Here is a 22,630-nt window from a genome sequence, read left to right on the forward strand (position 1 = left end):
AAGCCGATTTTTGGGAATTTTGAAGGAGATTTTTGGGAATTTTGAAGGAGATTTTTGGGAATTTTGAAGGAGATTTTTGGGAATTTTGAAGCCGATTTTTGGGAATTTTGAAGCCGATTTTGGGGAATTTTGAAGGAGATTTTTGGGAATTTTGAGGGAGATTTTTGGGAATTTTGAGGGAGATTTTTGGGAATTTTGAAGGAGATTTTGGGGAATTTTGAAGGAGATTTTTGGGAATTTTGAAGGAGATTTTTGGGAATTTTGAAGGAGATTTTTGGGAATTTTGAAGCCGATTTTTGGGAATTTTGAAGCCGATTTTTGGGAATTTTGAAGGAGATTTTTGGGAATTTTGAAGGAGATTTTTGGGAATTTTGAAGGAGATTTTTGGGAATTTTGAAGGAGATTTTTGGGAATTTTGAAGGAGATTTTTGGGAATTTTAAAGGAGATTTTTGGGAATTTTGAAGGAGATTTTTGGGAATTTTGAAGGAGATTTTGGGGAATTTTGAAGGAGATTTTTGGGAATTTTGAAGGAGATTTTTGGGAATTTTGAAGGAGATTTTTGGGAATTTTGAGGAGATTTTTGGAATTTTGAAGGAGATTTTTGGGAATTTTGAAGGAGATTTGTGGGAATTGAAGGAGATTTTTGGGAATTTTGAAGGAGATTTTGGGAATTTGAAGTCGATTTTTGGGAATTTTGAAGCAGATTTTTGGGAATTTTGAAGTCGATTTTTGGGAATTTTGAAGGAGATTTTTGGGAATTTTGAAGTCGATTTTTGGGAATTTTGAAGGAGATTTTTGGGAATTTTGAAGGAGATTTTTGGGAATTTTGAAGGAGATTTTTGGGAATTTTGAAGCCGATTTTGGGGAATTTTGAAGGAGATTTTTGGGAATTTTGAAGCCGATTTTGGGGAATTTTGAGGGAGATTTTTGGGAATTTTGAAGGAGATTTTTGGGAATTTTGAAGGAGATTTTTGGGAATTTTGAAGCCGATTTTTGGGAATTTTGAAGGAGATTTTTGGGAATTTTGAAGCCGATTTTTGGGAATTTTGAAGGAGATTTTTGGGAATTTTGAAGGAGATTTTTGGGAATTTTGAAGGAGATTTTTGGGAATTTTGAGGGAGATTTTTGGGAATTTTGAAGCCGATTTTTGGGAATTTTGAAGGATTTTTGGGAATTTTGAAGGGGAATTTTAGGAGATTTTTGGGAATTTTGAAGGAGATTTTTGGGAATTTTGAAGGAGATTTTGGGGAATTTTGAAGGAGATTTTTGGGAATTTTGAAGGAGATTTTTGGGAATTTTGAAGGAGATTTTTGGGAATTTTGAGGGAGATTTTTGGGAATTTTGAAGGAGATTTTTGGGAATTTTGAAGGAGATTTTTGGGAATTTTGAAGGAGATTTTTGGGAATTTTGAAGGAGATGGGAAGAAAATCCCGCAAAAAAAAAAAAAAATCGGGAATTATGGATTAACGACGGAAAAAATTCCCTGATTTTTGTCCCATTCCGGTGACACAAATCCGATTCCAACTCGGGAGGAAAATCCACGAATTTGGGAATCTCCTCCAGGATTTTGGAAACTTCCCAAAAAATCCCATCCCAAATCCCTCTCCGGCTCTCCTGGAATTGTCGCTCGCTGGGAATTCCCGGAGGAGCCCCAAAAAAATAGGGATTTGGGGGATTTGGGATTCATTTTTTGGGAATTCCAGGAGCTCAGAATTCCTGATTTTTCCTCCTTGCGGCTCACGGGAATGGCTGGGATGGGATGGGGAAGGTTTTTGGGATCGGATCCATCCAATTTTTGGGATGTTTGGGAAAGGTGAGGGAAAAGGCCTGAGATTCCATCGCGCCTGAGTTTTCCCGGGAAAAATTCCCTTTTCCAGGCTTTTCCCAAATCCCAAAACCCCAAAAACCCCCCAAAACCCCAAAAACCCCAAAAAGCAAACCCCAAAACCCCAAAACCCACAAAAAGCCAAAACCCCAAAACCCCAAATCCCAAAACACCAAAAACCCCAAATCCCCAAAATCCCAAAAATCCCAAAACCCCAAAACCCCAAAACGCCAAAAATCCCAAAACCCCAAACCCCAAACCCCAAAACCCCAAAACCCCAAAAACCCCAAAACCCCAAAACCCCAAAACCCCAAATCCCCAAAACCCCAAAACCCCAAAAACCCCAAAACCCCAAAACCCAAACCCAAAAACCCCAAAACCCCAAAACCAAACCCCAAAACACCAAAAACCCCAAAACCCCAAAATCCCAAAATCCCAAAACCAAACCCCAAAACCCCAAAAGCTCAAAAACCCCAAACCCCCAAAACCCAAAACCCCAAATCCCCAAAAACCCCAAAACCCCAAAAAACCCAAAACCCCAAAAACCACAAAACCCCAAAAATCCCAAAAACCAAACCCCCAAATCCTCAAATCCCCAAACCCCCAAACCCCCAAAACCCCAAAACCCCAAAAAACCCAAAACCCCAAAAACCCCAAAACCCCAAAACCCCAAAACGCCAAAACGCCAAAACCCCAACCCCAAACCCCAAAACCCAAAAACCCCAAAACCCCAAAAACCAAACCCAAAACCCCAAAACCCCAAAACTCCAAAAGCTCAAAAACCAAAACCCAAAACCCCAAATCCCAAAAACCTCAAAACCCCAAAACCCCAAAACCAAACCCCAAACCCCCAAAACCCCAAAAAACCCAAAACCAAAACCCCAAAAACCCCAAAACCCCAAAACCCCAAAACCCCAAGACTCATGATGATAAATATTTAATTAAATTTAATAATTTAATAATTTGCACGTTAATGTTTATAATAATTTAATAATTATAAATATTTAATTAAATTTAATAATTGAATTATCTGCACGTTAATGTTTATAATAATTTAATAACGATAAATATTTAATTTAATTTAATAATTTAATAATTTAATAATTTAATAATTTGCACGTTAATGTTTATAACAATTTGATAATTAAAAATATTTAATTAAATTTCATAATTTTTAATAATTTGCATGTTAATGTTTAATTAACACCCCACATTCCTATGCCTGACTAATTTCCATATTTAATTACATTTATATTTTAATTATATTTATATTTTATCTATATTTTATATATTTTTATATTATAGATATATTTATATATAATATAAATATATAATATATAATATATGTAATATATATAAATTTTTATATAATATATATTTTTTATATAATATAGATATTTTATATTATATATATTTTATATATATTTTATATATTTTTAATATCTTTTATATAATATATATTTTTATATACTATAAATTTTATACATATTTTATATATTTCTATATAATATATATTTTCTATATTCACATTTTATAAACACAATACATAGTTATATTTATAATCCAATATTATATTTCATTATATTCCATTTAATCCACATTTAATTATTACATATCCCCACATCCGCCGAGAATTTCCATATTTAATCACCGCCCCACATCCCCATGGCCCATTAATTAACCCACCTAATTAACGACCCACCAGACAATAATTCCTCCCAAAATCCAGGAGAAAAACCCTTTAGGATAACAAAAAAACCCTACAGAGATTTCCCTCCTCTGGCAAACTTTTCCATAAAAACTCCGGGAAAAAACCCACATTCCGGGATGGGAAAACACATTTGGGATTTGGGGATAATTAGCATATTTAATGAACCTCTTCCATTCCTAGGGCTGGAAGAATTAGGGGATAATTAGCATATCCTGGGAGCTGAGAAGATCCTCCTTCCCTCCCAAAATCCAGGAGAAAAACCCTTTAGGATAACAAAAAAACCCTACAGAGATTTCCCTCCTCTGGCAAACTTTTCCCATAAAATTCCGGGAAAAAACCCACAAACCCCACAAACCCCACAATCCCGGGATGGGAAAACACATTTGGGATTTGGGGATAATTAGCATATTTAATGAACCTCTCCCATTCCTAGAGCTGGAAGAATTAGGGGATAATTAGCATATCCTGGGAGCTGAGAAGATCCTCCTTCCCTCCCAAAATCCAGGAGAAAAACCCTTTTGGATAACAAACAAAACCCTACAGAGATTTCCCTCCTCTGGGAAACTTTCCCATAAAAACTCCGGGAAAAACCCCACAAACCCCACAAACCCCACAAACCCCACAAACCCCACAAACCCCACAAACCCCATAAACTCCACAAACCCCACAAACCCCACAAACCCCATAAACTCCACAAACCCCACAAACCCCACAAACCCCACAGTCTCACAATGGGAAAACACATTTGGGATTTGGGATGAGGATCCGGAGGCTCCGGGATAATCCCCGGGAGCTGAGAAGATCCTCCTTCCTTCCCAAAATCCAGGAGAAAAACCCTTTAGGATAACAAAAAACCCTACAGGGATTTCCCTCCTCTGGGAAAACTTTCCCATAAAAACTCCGGGAAAAAACCCACAAACCCCACAAACCCCACAATCCCCACAATCCCCACAAACCCACAATCTCACAATGGGAAAATACATTTGGGATTTGGGATGAGGATCCGGAGGCTCCGGGATAATCCCCGGCAGCTGAGAAGATCCTCCTTCCTTCCCAAAATCCAGGAGAAAAAAACTTTGGGATAACAAAAAACCCTACAGAGATTTACCTCCTCTGGGAAACTTTCCCATAAAAACTCCGGGAAAAAACCCACAATCCCGGGATAGGGAAACACATTTGGGATTTGGGGATAATTAGCATATTTAATTAACCTCTTCCATTCCTAGAGCTGGAAGAATTAGGGGATAATTAGCATTTCCCAGGGAGTTGAGAAGGTCACGCCGGGATCCTCCTTCCCTCCCAAAATCCAGGAGAAAAACCCTTTTGGATAACAAAAAAACCCTACAGAGATTTCCCTCCTCTGGGAAAATTTTCCCATAAAAATTCCGGGAACAAACCCACATTCCAGGATGGGAAAACACATTTGGGATTTGGGATTTGGGATGAGGATCCGGAGGCTCCGGGATAATCCCCGGCAGCTGAGAAGGTCCTCCTTCCTTCCCAAAATCCAGGAGAAAAACCCTTTAGGATAACAAACAAAACCCTACAGCGATTTCCCTCTTCTGGGAAACTTTCCCATAAAATCTCCGGGAAAAAACCCACAATCCCGGGATGGGAAAACACATTTGGGATTTGGGATGAGGAGCAGCCCACAATCCCGGGATAGGAGAACACATTTGGGATTTGGGATTTGGGATTTGGGGTGAGGAGCAGCCGCTCCCGAGGCTCCGGAGGCTGCGGGATAGGAAAACACATTTGGGATTTGGGATTTGGGATTTGGGATTTGGGATTTGGGATGAGGAGCAGCCGCTCCCGAGGCTCCGGAGGCTGCGGGATGGGAAAACACATTTGGGATTTGGGATTTGGGATTTGGGATTTGGGATTTGGGATGAGGAGCAGCCGCTCCCGAGGCTCCGGAGGCTCCGGGATAGGAAAACACATTTGGGATTTGGGATTTGGGATTTGGGGTGAGGAGCAGCCGCTCCCGAGGCTCCGGAGGCTCCGGGATAGGAAAACACATTTGAGATTTGGGATTTGGGATTTGGGATTTGGGATTTGGGACGAGGAGCAGCCGCTCCCGAGGCTCCGGAGGCTCCGGGATAGGAAAACACATTTGGGATTTGGGATTTGGGATTTGGGATTTGGGATGAGGAGCAGCCGCTCCCGAGGCTCCGGAGGCTGCGGGAGAGGAAAACACGTTTGGGATTTGGGATTTGGGGTGAGGAGCAGCTGCTCCCGAGGCTCCGGAGGCTCCGGAGGCTCCGGGATAGGAGAACACATTTGGGATTTGGGATTTGGGATTTGGGATTTGGGATTTGGGATGAGGAGCAGCCTCTCCCGAGGCTCTGGAGGCTGCGGGATAGAAAAACACGTTTGGGATTTGGGATTTGGGATTTGGGATTTGGGATGAGGAGCAGCCGCTCCCGAGGCTCCGGAGGCTGCGGGATAGGAAAACACATTTGAGATTTGGGATTTGGGATTTGGGATTTGGGATTTGGGATGAGGAGCAGCCGCTCCCGAGGCTCCGGGATAGGAAAACACATTTGGGATTTGGGATTTGGGATTTGGGATTTGGGACGAGGAGCAGCCGCTCCCGAGGCTCCGGAGGCTGCGGGATAGGAGAACACATTTGGGATTTGGGATTTGGGATTTGGGATTTGGGGTGAGGAGCAGCCGCTCCCGAGGCTCCGGAGGCTGCGGGATAGGAAAAGATTTGGGATTTGGGATTTGGGATTTGGGATTTGGGATGAGGAGCAGCCGCTCCCGAGGCTCCCGAGGCTCCGGAGGCTCCGGGAGAGGAAAACACATTTGGGATTTGGGATTTGGGATGAGGAGCAGCCGCTCCCGAGGCTCCGGAGGCTGCGGGATGGGAAAACACATTTGGGATTTGGGATTTGGGATTTGGGGTGAGGAGCAGCCGCTCCCGAGGCTCCGGAGGCTGCGGGATAGGAAAAGATTTGGGATTTGGGATTTGGGATTTGGGATTTGGGATGAGGAGCAGCCGCTCCGGAGGCTCCGGGATAGGAAAACACATTTGGGATTTGGGATGAGGAGCAGCCGCTCCCGAGGCTCCGGAGGCTGCGGGATAGGAAAAGATTTGGGATTTGGGATTTGGGATTTGGGATTTGGGATGAGGAGCAGCCGCTCCCGAGGCTCCGGAGGCTGCGGGATAGGAAAACACATTTGGGATTTGGGATTTGGGATTTGGGATTTGGGATGAGGAGCAGCCGCTCCCGAGGCTCCGGAGGCTCCGGGATAGGAAAACACATTTGGGATTTGGGATTTGGGATTTGGGATTTGGGATTTGGGATTTGGGGTGAGGAGCAGCCGCTCCCGAGGCTCCGGAGGCTCCGGGATAGAACACATTTGGGATTTGGGATTTGGGATTTGGGATTTGGGGTGAGGAGCAGCCGCTCCCGAGGCTCCGGAGGCTGCGGGATAATCCCCGGGCGCTGAGAAGGTCACGCCGGGCTCCGCGGGATCCTCCTTCCCGCCGGCGGCTCGCTCGTCCCTATTTTTAGCGCCGTGAGAGGATCAGTGGGAATCAGCATTCCGTGGCCCCCATGGCCGGCCGGAGCCAGCCGCTCGCCGCCGCCGGACGCCGCCGGAGGTGGGTTGGGAATTCCGGGGGTTTTCCCCGTTCCTTGTCCTTTTTTTTGGGGAGAAATCTTGGGAAGGGAGGTAAATTCCCTCCCGTTCCCTGGAGAGCTCGGTTTTTTGGGATAAAAGGGGTGTTTTCCCGGCTGGGTGGGATTTCTCCGCGTTCCCGCTGGATTGGGATCCATCCAGGTCCTGCCAGGGTGGTTTGGGATCCCCGCGTGGGTAATTCCGTGTGGAGTTAGAGATTCCAGGGGAAAATCCTGCACAGGGATAGGGAGAGAACCCCAAATCCGTGGATGGCCCTGGGAATGGGTGGAGTGGGATTGGGAATGTTTGTGGGATTTAATCCATGTTGTGTTTTCTGGGAATGGCTGGAGTGGGATAGAGAATTTTGGGAAGGGTCTGATCCATGCTCTGTTTTTTGGGAATGGCTGGGATGGAATAAGGAATGTTTGTGGGATCTGATCCATGCTCTGAGTCCTTGGGAATGGCTGGAATGGGATAGGGAATGTTTGTGGGATTTCATCCATGCTCTGTTTTCTGGGAATGGGATAGGGAAAGTCCTACACAGGGATGTGGAGAGAGCCCCAAATCCATGGATATCCCTAGAAATGGCTGGAGTGGGATTGGGAATGTTGGGAAGGGTCTGATCCATATTCTGTTTTCTGGGAATGTCTGGAATGGGATTGGGAATGTTTGTGGGAGCTGATCCATGTTGTGTTTTCTGGGAATGGGATAGCGATGGGATTGGGAAGGTTTAGGGATCTAATCCATGTTCTGTGCCCCTGGGAATGGCTGGAGTGGGATCAGGAATGTTGGGATGAGTCTGATCCTTATTCTGTTTTCTGGGAATGGCTGGAATGGGATTGGGAATGCTGGAAAGGGTCTGATCCCTATTCTGTTTTCTGGGAATGGGATTGGGAATGTTGGGATGAGTCTGATCTGTGTCCTGTTTTTTGGGAATGTCTGGAATGGGATAGGGAATGTTTGTGGGATCAAATCCAGGTCCTGTTTTCTGGGAATGGGATAGGGAAAATCCTACACAGGGATAGGGAGAGAACCCCAAATCCATGGATGTGCCTGGGAATGGCTGGAGTGGGATCGGGAATGTTTGTGGGATCTGATCCATGTTGTGTTTTCTGGGAATGGCTGGGATGGGATTGGGAATGTTGGGAAGGGTGTGATCTGTGTCCTGTTTTCTGGGAATGGCTGGAATGGGATCAGGAATGTTTGTGGGATTTAATCCATGTCCTGTTTTCTGGGAATGGGATGGGATGGGGGAAAATCCTACACAGGGATATGGAGAGAGTCCCAAATCTATCAATTTTCCTGGGAATGGCTGGAGTGGGATTGGGAATGTTGGGAAGGGTCTGATCCCTGTTCTGTTTTCTGGGAATGGCTGGAATGAGATAGGGAATTTTGGGGGGGTCTGATCCCTGGATATCCCAGGCAATGGCTGGAATGGGATAGGGAAAGTTTGTGGGATCTGATCCATGCCCTGAATCCTTGGGAATGGCTGGAATAGGATAGGGAAAGTTTGTGGGATCTTATCTGTCCTTGGGAATGGTTGGAATAGGATAGGGAAGAATTGGGGGGGTCTGATCTATGGATATCCCTGGGAATGGCTGGAATGGGATTGGGAATGTTCATGGGATTTAATCCATATTCTGTTTTCTGGGAATGGGATAGGGAAAATCCTACACAGGGATGTGGAGAGAGTCCCAAGTCCATGGATGGCCCTGGGAATGGCTGGAGTGGGATAGGGAATGTTTGTGTGATCTGATCCATGGGAATGGGATCTGATCCATGGAAAAGGATACCCCTGGGAATGGGATAGGGAATGTTGGGAAGGGTCTGATCCCTATTCTGTTTTCCGGGAATGTCTGGGATGGGATAGGGAATTTAGGGAAGGGTCTGATCCATGTCCTGTTTTCTGGGAATGGGATAAGGCAAATCCTACACAGGGATATGGAGAGAACCCCAAATCCATGGATATCCCTGGGAATGGCTGGAATGGGACTGGGAATGTTTGTGGGATCTGATCTGTCCTTGGGAATGGTTGGAATAGGATAGGGAAGAATTGGGGGGATCTGATCTGTGGATATCCCTGGGAATGGCTGGAACGGGATAGGAAATGTTAGTGGGATCTGATCTGTGTTCTGTTTTCTGGGAATGGGATAGGGGAAATCCTACACAGGGATATGGATACACATCAATTTCCCTGGGAATGGCTGGAGTGGGATAGGGAATATTTGTGGGATCTGATCTGTGGATATCCCTGGGAATGGCTGGAGTGGGATTGGGAATGTTTAGGGACCTAATCCACATTCTGTGTCCCTGGGAATGGCTGAAACAGGATAGGGAAAGTTTGTGGGATCTGATCCATGCCCTGAGTCCTTGGGAATGGCTGGAATGGGATAGGGAATGTTTAGGGATCCAATTCATGCCATGAGTCCCTGGGAATGGCTGAAACAGGATAGGGAAAGTTTGTGGGATCTGATCCATGCCCTGAGTCCTTGGGAATGGCTGGAATGGGAAGCAGGAATTCTGGCAGCACCTCTGGATGCACATCCCCTTCTCCATCAGCCTCTCCTTGCTCTGATTCCCATTCCAGGGAGTGCCAGAATCCCGGGATATTCGGTCCAAGGGAATCATCTCCTTCCCACACCTGATCTCAAGAGGGCAGAATTCCGGAATTCCCTTCCCGAGGGAGCGACGGCCTCATCCCAACTTCCCCAGCCGCTCCGGAGGGAGAGAACCGCAGAGAGCTCAGGATCCCAGCCAATCCCAGCTTGGAATTTTATGGGATCATCCCTCCGGACGCTCTGATCCCGCAAATCCGCGCTTCCCGGGATCGCCATGCCCTGGGAATCACCTCACCCGGATCCAACCCCATCCCAGCCCATCGCCCGCTCTTCCCTCATGGAATTCCGCCCGGGAAGAGCCGGATTGCTCTCCCTGCTCCTCCTGGCCTCGCTGAGCCAGCATTCCCTGGAAAAATCCCTTCCCGCGGCCTACCGGGAGCACGAGGATCCCCGGGAAAGCCCGGGGCTGATCCAGTGCGGGGAGTACAGCAACCAGGTGCTGCCCAACGGGCGCTGCCGCATCGTGGCCACCCTGCCGCAGGGCGACGAGCAGCGCTGCCCCGACCTGTTCCGCTGCACCAACGAGGTGTCCTACTGGCTCCACGAGAACGAGGAGCGCAAGCAGCAGATCCTGGAGCTCCGCGAGCTGATCGCCGAGCTGCAGGAGGAGCTCCGCAACCACCGGCACCGCATCAAGGCGCTGGAGATACAGGTGGAGGTGGCCGCGGGGGGTTTTCTGGGGTGATTCTGGGTCTGGGAATTTGGTGGGGTTGGAATGAGGTGTTTCCACCGTGGGCTGAACCTCTGGAGATGGATCAGGAGCATTGCAGGGATAAATTTCTCAATGTCAATCCCAAATCCTTGAGTTTTATCCATGGTGTCGTTTTCCAGACCAGATCTGGACTTCCGACCATTTTCCTCAACATCAATCCCAAATCCTTGAGATTTATCCATGGAATCTCCTCCACCTTTGAGCTTTCCTTGGAAAAGCTGTGGATCCATCCCATTCCTGGAGTGGTTTCCCAGAGCAGACCTGGAGTTCTGACCATGGGATGGATCAGGAGCATTCCAGGGATAAATTCCTCAATGTCAATCCCAAATCTTTGAGTTTTATCCATGGGACCTTCTCCAGCTTTGGAAGGTCTGAGGATCCATCCCAGTCCCAAAGCCCTGGAGATCCAGGTGGAGGTGGCCGTGGGTGGTGATTACTGGTCTGAGAATTTGGTGGGGTTGGAATGTGGTGTTTCCACCGTGGGCTGAACTTCTGGAGATGGATCAGGAGCATTGCAGGGATAAATTCCTCAACATCAATCCCAAATCCCTGAGTTTCATCCATGGAATCGCTACCTTTCATACTTCCTAGGAAAGGCTGCAGATCCATTCGATTCCCAAAGCCCTGGAGATACAGGTGGAGGTGGTCGCGGGTGGTGATTCCGGGGTGATTCCGGGTCTGGGAATTTGGTGGGGTTGGAATGTGGTGCTCCCACCGTGGGCTAAACCTCTGGAGATGGATCAGGAGCATTCCAGGGATAAATTTCTCAATGTCAATCCCAAATCCTTGAGATTTATCCATGGAATCTCCTCCACCTTTTCCTTGGAAAAGCTGTGGATCCATCCCAATCCCGGAGTGGTTTCCAGAGTAGACCTGGAGTTCCAACCATGGGATGGATCAGGAGCATTCCAGGGATAAATTTCTCAACATCAATCCCAAATCCTTGAGTTTTATCCATGAGATCTTCTCCACCTTTGGAAGGTCTGTGGATCCATCCCATTCCCAAAGCCCTGGAGATACAGGTGAAGGTGTCCATGAGGTTTTTCCATGAGTGATTCCAGCTCCAGGAATTTGTCAGGGTCAGAACTCAGATCAGGAGCATTCCAGGGATAATTTCCTCAACATCAATCCCAAATCCCTGATTTTTATCCATGGAATCTCCACCTGTGACCTTTCCTAGGAAAGGCTGGATCCACCTGGGATCACAGAAGGTGTCCCTGCCCATGGAATGGGATGAGCTAGAATATCCCAAGGATGAAACTTCGGAAAAAATTCCCACATTCCCAACCTGCTCCTGGCTTTCCATGCAATTCCCTCCATGGGATCCCGGGAATATCAAACCACGGGATGAGAATTCCAACACCACCCCTGGATAATTTCTCCAGGAATCAATCCCAAATCATTAAATTTCACCCACGGAACGGACAGATCTTTTCCCCTGGAATGTTCCATCCTCAAATCCATCCCGCCGTTCCCAATCCCGGTTTTTCCCGTTTTTTTCCCCCGCAGCACGAGGAGGCGGCCGGGCAGAACCAGAGCCTCCTCCAGCGGCTGCAGGACCTGGAGCAGCATTCCCGGGAATCCAGCACGCTGCAGCACATCCAGGCCACGCTGCTCTACGACATCCAGGCGCAGATCAACAACATCTCCGCGCTGGCCGACTGGGCCTGGAGGAATCCCAGCTGCCTGCACCCCGCCGATATCCGGATTCCCGAGGAGATGGAGCGTCCAGGTGGTGGGAATGGGGTTGGGAATGGGGTTGGGAATGAGGTTGGGAATGGTGGTGGGAATGGGGTCGGGAATGGGGTTGGGAATGGGGTCAGGAATGGCGGCGGGAAAAGCGCTCCGAGTTCCTTTCCATCCCAGTTCCGTGGATTTTTCCATCCATGGATTTTCCATCCGTGGATTTTCCATCCGTGGATTTTCCATCAGTGGATTTTTCCATCTGTGGATTTTTCCATCCGTGGGTTTTTCCATCTGTGGATTTTCCATCCGTGGGTTTTTCCATCCGTGGATTTTCCATCTGTGGGTTTTTCCATCCATGGATTTTTCCATCCATGAATTTTCCATCCATGGATTTTCCATCCGTGGATTCTCCATCCGTGGATTTTCCATCTGTGGATTTTTCCATCCATGGATTTTCCATCAGTGGATTTTCCATCCATGGATTTTCCATCCATGGATTTTCCATCCGTGGATTTTCCATCTGTGGATTTTTCCATCCATAGATTTTTCCATCCATAGATTTTCCATCCATGGATTTTTCCATCTGTGGATTTTCCATCCGTGGATTTTCCATCCGTGGATTTTTCCATCCGTGGAATTTTCCATCCATGGATTTTCCATCCGTGGGTTTTTCCATCCATAGATTTTCCATCCGTGGATTTTCCGTCCATGGATTTTTCCATCCATGGATTTTCCACCTGTGGATTTTTCCATCCATGGATTTTCCATCCGTGGAATTTTCCATCCATGGATTTTCCATCCGTGGATTTTTCCATCTGTGGATTTTTCCATCAGTGGATTTTCCATCCGTGGAATTTTCCATCCATGGATTTTCCATCCGTGGATTTTTCCATCCATGGATTTTCCATCCATGGATTTTCCATCCATGGATTTTTCCATCCGTGGATTTTTCCATCCATGGATTTTCCACCCGTGGATTTTTCCATCCGTGGATTTTCCATCCGTGGAATTTTCCATCCATGGATTTTCCATCTGTGGATTTTTCCATCCGTGGATTTTTCCATCCGTGGATTTTTCCATCCATGGATTTTCCATCCGTGGATTTTCCATCCGTGGATTTTCCCGCTCTGGAATTCTGGGAGAGGCTCAGGATCTCACCTGGAGTTGAGAGCTCCCTGCCTGAATCCATGGAATGTTTTCCATCCAAAAATCCCAGAAAATTGAGTTTTTTTCCATGAAAAATTCACTTTTCCACTTCAAAAACCAACCGGTTTTTGTTATTTCCCATTTTTTTAAATGAAAGAATTTCCAGGTTTTTTCTATTTTTTTGCCAGGTATGATTCCCTGGATACCTCCAGGAATTCCGGAAAAATATTCCCTGGAATAATTTGGGGTTTTCCTTCAAAAATTCCCAGCATGGAATCCGAGCTTTGAAACTTTTCCACTTCAAAACATTTCCATGATTTCTCTATTTTTAATGATTTTTTTTTTTTTGGCCAGGTTTTTGGTTGTTTTCTCTGGAATAATTTGGGGTTTTCCTTGCAATAATTTGGGGTTTTCCTTGGAATAATTTGGGATATTTCCCTGGAATAATTTAGGTTTTTCCTCCAAACATTCCCAGCGTGGAATCAGAGCTTTGAAACTCCTCCACTTCAAAAAATTCCATTATTTTCCTATGTTTAATGAATGAAGTTTGATTTTCTTCTCCCCGCCAGGTTTTCGGTTGTTTCCCCTGGGATAATTTGGAGTTTTCCCTGGAATAATTTAGGATTTTCCCTAGAATAATCCTGAAGCCCCTTTAGTCTCCAGAAAGCTCTGGAAAAAACCCATGGCCAGCAGTACCTGGAGCATCTTTGCCAAAATTTCATCCCTGAACCTCCAAATCCAGGGATCTTTTTTTCAACTTTTTTAGCTTTCTAGGGAAATCCTGTCCTTCCCTCCAGGCTGTAACTGTGGCTCTCCACATTCCCATTTCCATTCCCATCCCAATCCCCATCCCATTTCCATTCCCATTCCCATCCCCATCCCCATCCCATTTCCCATTTCCCATTCCCATTCCCATTTCCGTTCCCATTCTCATTCCCATTCCCATCTATTCTCATTCCCATTCCACTCCCATTCCCATTCCCATTTCCATTTCCATTCTCATTTCCATTCCCATTCTCATTCTCATTCTCATTCCCATTCCCACTCTCATTCCCCTTTCCATTCCATTTCCATTCCCATGTCTAATTCCATTCCCATTTCCATTTCCCTTCTCATTCCCATTCCCATTCCCATTCCCATTCCCATTCACATTCCCATTCCCATTTATTCTCATTCCCATTCCTATTCCCATTCCCATATCTATTCCCATTCCCATTCCCATTTCCCTTCCCATTTCCATCCCCATTTCCATCATTTCCATTTCCATTCCCATGTCTAATTCCATTCTCATTTCCATTTCCCTTCCTATTCCCATTTCCATCCCCATTCTCATTCACAAATCTATTCCCATTCCCAATCCCATTGCCATTCTCATCCCCATTCTCATTCCCATTCCCCTATCTATTCCCATTCTCATTCCTATTCCCATTCCCATCACCATTACCATCTCTGTTCCCATTCTCATTCCCATTTACATCCCCATTCTCATTCCCATTCCCGTCCCCATTCCCATATCTATTCCCATTCCCATTTCCATCCCCATTCTCATTCACATATCTATTTCCATTCCCATTCTCATTCCCATTCCTGTTCTCATTCCCATTTCCATTCCATTTCCATTTCCATTTCCATTCCCATTCCCATCATTCCCATTCCCATCATTCCCACTCCCATCCCCATTCCCATTCCCATTCCCATTCATATTCCCATATCCATTCCACTCCCATTCCCATCCCATTCCCATTCCCATTCCCATTTATTCTCTTTCCCATTCCTATTCCCATTCCCATATCTATTCCCATTCCCATTCCCATTTCCCTTCCCATTTCCATCCCCATTTCCATCATTTCCATTTCCATTCCCATGTCTAATTCCATTCCCATTTCCATTTCCGTTCCCATTCCCATTTCCATCCCCATTCTCATTCACAAATCTATTCCCATTCCCATTCTCATTCCCATTTCCATTCCCTTATACATTCCCGTCATTCCCATTCCCATTCCCATTCCCATTCCCATCATTCCCATTCCCATTCCCATTCTCATTCTCATTCTCATTCCTATTCCCATTCCCCTTTCCATTCCATTCCCATTCCCATCATTCCCATTCCCATCATTCCCACTCCCATCCCCATTCCCATTCCCATTCCCATTTCCATTCCCATTCCTATCATTCCCATTCCCATTCCCATCACCGTTACCATCTCCGTTCCCATTTCCATTTCCATTCCCATTTCCATAATTTCCATTTCCATTCCCATGTCTAATTCCATTACCATCTCCGTTCCCATTCTCATTCCCATTTACATCCCCATTCTCATTCCCATTTCCGTTCTCATTCCCATTCCCGTCCCCATTCCCATATCTATTCCCATTCCCATTCCCATCATTCCCATTCCCATTCCCATTCCCATCATTCCCATTCCCATTCCCATTCCCATCATTCCCATTCCCATTCCCATTCCCATTCCCATTTCCGTTCTCATTCCCATTCCCATTCACATTCCCATTCCCATTTATTCTCATTCCCATTCCTATTCCCATTCCCATTCCCATTTCCCTTCCCATTTCCATCCCCATTTCCATCATTTCCATTTCCATTCCCATGTCTGATTCCATTCCCATTTCCATTTCCCTTCCCATTCCCATTTCCATCCCCATTCTCATTCACAAATCTATTCCCATTCCCATTCCCATCACCATTACCATCTCCGTTCCCATTCTCATTCCCATTTACATCCCCATTCTCATTCCCATTCCTGTCCCCATTCCCATATCTATTCCCATTCCCATTCCCATTCCCATTTATTCTCATTCCCATTCCCATTTCCTTTCTCATTCCCATTCCCATTTCCATCCCATTCTCATTCACATATCTATTTCCATTCCCATTCTCATACCCATTCCTGTTCCCATTCCCATTTCCATTCCCATTCCCATTTCCATTTCCATTCCCATTCCCATTCCCATTCCCATTCCTATCATTCCCATTCCCATCACCATTACCATCTCCGTTCCCATTTCCATTTCCATTCCCATTTCCCTATCTATTCCCATTCTCATTCCTATTCCCATTCTTATTTCCATTTCCATTCCCATTCCCATCTCATCACCATCCCATTCCCACTCCCATTCCCATCATTCCCATTCCCACTCCCATTCCCATCATTCCGATTCCGATTCCCATTCCCATTTCCCATTCCCATTCCCATTCACATTCCCATATCCATTCCATTCCCATTTCCATCCCCATTTCCATCATTTCCATTTCCATTCCCATGTCTAATTCCATTCCCATTCCCATTCCCATTCCCATTCCCATTCCCATCACCATTACCATCTCCGTTCCCATTCTCATTCCCATTTACATTCCCATTCTCATTCCCATTCCTGTCCCCATTCCCATATCTATTCCCATTCCCATCATTCCCATTCCCATTTTCTTTCCCATTCCCATTTCCATATCTATTTCCATTTCCATTCCCATTCCCAATCCCAATCCCATTCACATTCCCATCTATTCTCATTCCCATTCCCATTCCCATTCCCATTCCCATTCCCATCATTCCCATTCCCATTCCTATTTCCATCCCCATCCCATTCCCATCCCCATCCCATTCCCATCCCCATTCCCATTCCCATCCCCATCCCCATCCCCATTCCCATTCCCATTCCCATCCCATTCCCATCCCCGTTCCCATTCCCATCACTCCCATTCCAGAGCTCAGACACGGCCGGAACTGTCCCATCGACTGCGCTTCCGTCTACTACAACGGCCTGCGGAGATCCGGGATTTACAGCATCCTGCCCTCTGTCCGCGGCGTTCCCATCGAGGTCCTGTGCGAGATGGACACGGAAGGTCCGGGAAAAACATCCCACGGCTTTTCTTGGGAAAGTTTTGGGTGGGATTTGTGGGATCCTGGTGATTCCAAGGGTGGTTGGGCGTCCTGATCCAACCCTGACACATCCCACAATCCCAGGGGGATCCAAATCCATCCTGGGAATTCCCAGGGATCCAGGAATATCCGGGAATTCCAGCCCAGCCGGGAATCCCTTCCCAAATCCCAAGCAATCTCCCCTTTCCCAGGGAATTCCCTCCATTCCCAGCTCTCCCAGCCTGAGGTTGGATCCATCCTGGGAAGGAATTTCGGGATCGAGGAGCTTCCCTGGGAATCTCGGCACTCCAGCAAGGATCTCCCTGCCCTTTGCCATCCCCGAATTCCAGCAAAATCCCTCTGGATGGATTCCGAGTGTCCTTGATCCCAGAATTCCAGAATGGTTTGGATCCATGGAGCTTCAATCCCATCCCATTCCCAGATTTTCCATGATCTCAGTGTGATCCAAATCCCTCCTTGGACATTCCCAGGGATCCAGGGGCAGCCACAGCTTCCCTGGGAATTCCAGCCCAGCCAGCAATTCCTTCCCAAATCCCAAAAATTCTCCCCTTTCCCACTGGGAATCCATTCCCTGTTTCCCATCCCTTTTCCCAAATCCCTCTCCAGCTCTCCTGGACACTTCCAGGGATGCAAATTCCACACCTTTGCCGACAGCTCCTCCCCTAAAGGGATTCCCTCCGGATTCCCCCTGGATTTTCCCGGATTCTCCCATTTCCCACCCTGTCCCGGCAGGCGGGGGCTGGACGGTGATCCAGAGGCGGCAGGACGGATCCGTGGATTTCAACCGGACCTGGAACGAGTACAAGGAGGGATTTGGGGACCTCAACGGGGAGTTCTGGCTGGGGAACGACAACATCCACCGGATGACGAGCCAGGGGGATTATTCCCTGCGGATCGACCTGGAGGATTGGAATAACAAGCACAAGCACGCCTTCTACCAGGTGTTCAGGTAAAATGTGGGATAATTCCAAGGATTTCCAACCTGGGAGATCCTCAGGCGATGGGAATTCTGTCTGGAAGGGTTTCCAGGCTGAGTTCAGGCTGTCCTTTCCTTCCCAAATTACTCCTTTTCGTCCCAAATTTCTCCTTTCCTTCCCAAATTACTCCTTTTCGTCCCAAATTTCTCCTTTCCTTCCCAAATTACTCCTTTTCTTCCCAAATTCCTCCTTTCTGTCCCAAATTTCTGTTCCTTCCCAAATTTCTCCTTTTTGTCCCAAATTTCTCCTTTCCTTCCCCAAATTTCTCCTTTCCGTCCCAAATTTCTCTTTTTTGTCCCAAATTTCTCCTTTCCTTCCCCAAATTTCTCCTTTTTGTCCAAAATTTCTCCTTTCCATCCCAAATTTCTCCTTTCCGTCCCAAATTTCTCCTTTCCTTCCCAAATTTCTCCTTTCCATCCCAAATTTCTCCTTTCCTTCCCCAAATTTCTCCTTTCCTTCCCAAATTTCTCCTTTCCTTCCCCAAATTTCTCCTTTTCGTCCCAAATTCCTCCTTTCTGTCCAAAATTTCTCCTTTTCGTCCCAAATTCCTCCTTTCTGTCCCAAATTTCTCCTTTCCGTCCCAAATTTCTCCTTTCCTTCCCCAAATTTCTCCTTTCCGTCCCAAATTCCTCCTTTGCTTCCCAAATTTCTCCTTTCCGTCCCAAATTTCTCCTTTCCTTCCCCAAATTTCTCCTTTCCTTCCCCAAATTTCTCCTTTCCTTCCCCAAATTTCTCCTTTCCTTCCCCAAATTCCTCCTTTCCGTCCCAAATTTCTCCTTTCCATCCCAAATTTCTCCTTTCCATCCCAAATTTCTCCTTTCCTTCCCAAATTTCTCCTTTCTGTCCCAAATTTCTCCTTTCCTTCCCCAAATTTCTCCTTTCCTTCCCCAAATTTCTCCTTTCTGTCCCAAATTTCTCCTTTCCTTCCCCAAATTTCTCCTTTCCTTCCCAAATTTCTCCTTTCCGTCCCAAATTTCTCCTTTCCTTCCCCAAATTTCTCCTTTCTGTCCCAAATTTCTCCTTTCCTTCCCAAATTTCTCCTTTCCGTCCCAAATTTCTCCTTTCCGTCCCAAATTTCTCCTTTCCTTCCCCAAATTTCTCCTTTCCGTCCCAAATTTCTCCTTTCCTTCCCCAAATTTCTCCTTTCCTTCCCCAAATTTCTCCTTTCCTTCCCAAATTTCTCCTTTCTGTCCCAAATTTCTCCTTTCCTTCCCCAAATTTCTCCTTTCCTTCCCCAAATTTCTCCTTTCTGTCCCAAATTTCTCCTTTCCTTCCCCAAATTTCTCCTTTCCTTCCCAAATTTCTCCTTTCCGTCCCAAATTTCTCCTTTCCTTCCCAAATTTCTCCTTTCTGTCCCAAATTTCTCCTTTCCTTCCCAAATTTCTCCTTTCCTTCCCCAGATTTCTCCTTTCCTTCCCCAAATTTCTCCTTTCCTTCCCAAATTTCTCCTTTCCTTCCCAAATTTCTCCTTTCCTTCCCCAAATTTCTCCTTTCTGTCCCAAATTTCTCCTTTCCTTCCCCAAATTACTCCTTTCCGTCCCAAATTTCTCCTTTCCGTCCCAAATTTCTCCTTTCTGTCCCAAATTTCTCCTTTCTGTCCCAAATTTCTCCTTTCTGTCCCAAATTTCTGTTCCGTCCCAAATTTCTCCTTTCTGTCCCAAATTTCTCCTTTCCTTCCCCAAATTTCTCCTTTCCGTCCCAAATTTCTCCTTTCCGTCCCAAATTTCTCCTTTCCTTCCCCAGATTTCTCCTTTCCGACCCAAATTTCTCCTTTCCTTCCCAAATTTGAAGTTGGATTTGAATTAGGTAATGCTGAGAGTCATCCAGCCACAGCCAAATTCCAAATCCATGGGAAATGTGGATCCAATGGATAATCCCTGCATGCTCCCCGTTTTTTTTTTTTTTTTACCCAATTTTGCTTTTTAGGGATTTTTTGTGGATTTTTAAAATGTTTTTAAAATTATTTTTTGTGGATTTTTAAAATGTTTTTAAAATTATTTTTAAAAAAATTTAGGAGATTTTTTGATTTTTCAGGGATTTTTTTCCCCAGGATTTTTCTTGTGAGTTTTTTAGGGTTTTTTTTTTTTATTTTATAAGATTTTTAAGGAGGTGGTTTTTTTTTTTCCTAAGATTTTTTTTTGGATTTTGGAGGGGAATTTTTGTTTTATTTTTCTGGGATTTCTTAGGATTTTTTGGCACTTTTTTAACTTTTTTGGTGATTTTTTTTGGTGGTTTTTTTCTTTTTAGAAACCCCATTCCTCATTTTTGGGGATTTTTTTTTTTGGTGACTTTTTAACCATTTTTTTAATAGTTTTTTTTTTTTTAAATTTTAGGAGCCCCAAATTGCTCCCACATCCCTTTGCCGTGCTTTCCCACTCTTCCTCCCTCCATTCCATCCCAAAACTCCCAAATTCCCCACCTCACCCATCCCACAAAAGAACAAAAGAAAAATCCATTTTCCATCCCAAAAAACTCTTCCCTGATGAACAAATCCCATCCGGGAAGCATCTGGAGCAAGAATTCCACATCCCAATCGGAAAGGACAATCCCACCAAAATCCCAAAAATCCCAAAAATCCCAAAAATCCCAACAATCCCAACAATCCCAAAAATCCCAACAATCCCAAAAACCCCAAAAATCCCCAAAAATCTCTTATTTCCGGCAGCATCGAGGATGAGGAGAACTTCTACCGGCTGCACGTGGATGGGTTCAGCGGCACCGTGGAGGATTCCTTCGCCTGGTACCACAACAAGCGGAGCTTCAGCACTCCGGATTCCGGGAATATCTGCGCCGAGATCTCCCACGGCGGCTGGTGGTACCACCAGTGCTTCTTCTCCAACCTCAACGGCGTCTACTACAAGGTGGGATGATGGAGATTTGGGAATTTTTGGGGGTTTTTTTTCCAAGATTTGAGGGATGGACTTGGAGGAAAAGTGGGATGGAGGTGGTGGAGTGGGAGGAGCAGGGCTGGGAGGAGGGTGATGTGGAAATTTTTGAGGTTGGAAATGGAAATTGTGGAAATGGTGGAATTTTTGAGGTTGGAAAAGCTCTCCGAGGCTGAATCCGACCATTCCCAGCGTTCCCAGTCCCACCGCTGATCCGTGCCAAACCCACAGGGATTTAAATTAAATTCAAGGATTAATAAATTATAATTTTTTTTTATTATAATAAATAAAAGGAATTCCACCACTGCTCTGGGCTGGAAAACCCTTTCCAGGCAGGAATTTTTCCCGATATCCAACAAAACCTCCCGTGGCACAGCCTGAGGCTCTTCCCTCCCATCCCATCCCCAGGGAGATAATTCCCAATTCCAAAATCATTCCCACCTGGCTTTCCCAACCTCTCCGGATCAGGAATAAAAGGATCACTGAGTGATCCAAATTTTCCAGAGATCTCTCTGTTTGTTGGGGTTTGGAATGACATGGAAACCTCTGGAATGGGCGACTCATCCCATGGGAGATTCCAAGGTGACCCCAATGGAAAAATTTATGGATTTATGGGTTTTCCCCCCAAATTATCCTGAATTTTTTTACTCCCGCGTTTCCCAGCAGTCGGTTTTCCAACGATCCCTTCCCAGCGGCGATTCCGTGGATTTTCCCAAACTCCGTTTTTCCGCTTCCCAGGGCGGCCGGTATTCCATCAAGAACCGGAAGATGCTGGGCCCGGATGGCATCGTGTGGTATTCCTGGAAGGACACGGACTACTATTCCCTCCGGAAGGTGGTCATGATGATCCGGCCGCGCACATTCCGGCCCCACCTCTCCCCGTGACAGAATCCCGGGATGTTCTGCATTGGGAATGTTGGGAACAGAGGGCTGGAATATGGATTCTGGGAGGAGCAAACCGCCGCCGTTGGATTTTGTGGGAATTGACCCAAAACTGGAAATTTTCTGAGCTCTCCAAGGAGGGGTTGGATTTTGAGGGAATAGCTCTTCTGGGAATGCCAAGGTGATTCCTGGAATTTTGGGAATGTAGGGCTGGGAATGGCGCTGGAAAACGGATTCTGGGAGGAGCAACTGCCGCTGTTGGATTTTGTGGGAATTGATCCAAAACTGGGAATTTTCCGAGCTCTCCAGTGAGGGGTTGGACGGTGGGAATAGCTCTCCTGGGAATGCCGAGGTGATTCCTGGAATTTTGGGAATGTAGGGCTGGGAATGGAGCTGGAAAACTTTCTGGGAGGGCCAAACCGCCACCATTGGATTTTGTGGGAATTGACCCAAAACTGGGAATTTTCCGAGCACTGCAATGAGGGATTGGATGGTGGGAATAGCTCTCCTGGGAATGCCGAGGTGATTCCTGGAATGTTGGGAATGGAGCTGGAAAACTGTTTCTGGGAGGAGCAAACCGCTGCTGTTGGATTTTGTGGGAATTGATCCAAATCTGGGAATTTTCTGAGCTCTCCAATGGTTGGGCAGTGGGAATAGCTCTCCTG

The 22,630-nt window shown here is 46.0% G+C and overlaps 1 protein-coding gene across 1 annotated transcript; it reads left to right on the forward strand.

Moving 5' to 3' along the window:
- Window positions 1-9,952: 9,952 nt before the first annotated feature.
- LOC146440514 (fibrinogen-like protein 1) lies at window positions 9,953-22,345 on the forward strand. The gene is made up of 6 exons (XM_085057456.1): window positions 9,953-10,434; window positions 12,004-12,226; window positions 17,047-17,184; window positions 17,954-18,170; window positions 20,864-21,059; window positions 21,822-22,345. Exons 1-6 carry the CDS (start codon window positions 9,997-9,999, stop codon window positions 21,966-21,968), a joined length of 1,359 nt encoding a protein of 452 aa, XP_084913582.1. The 5' UTR covers window positions 9,953-9,996; the 3' UTR covers window positions 21,969-22,345.
- The last annotated feature ends 285 nt before the right edge of the window (window positions 22,346-22,630 follow it).

The sequence above is a fragment of the Lichenostomus cassidix genome, chromosome 3 (genome assembly GCF_008360975.1).
Source record: "Lichenostomus cassidix isolate B80296 chromosome 3, HeHo_3.0, whole genome shotgun sequence".
Lineage (NCBI taxonomy): Eukaryota > Metazoa > Chordata > Aves > Passeriformes > Meliphagidae > Lichenostomus > Lichenostomus cassidix.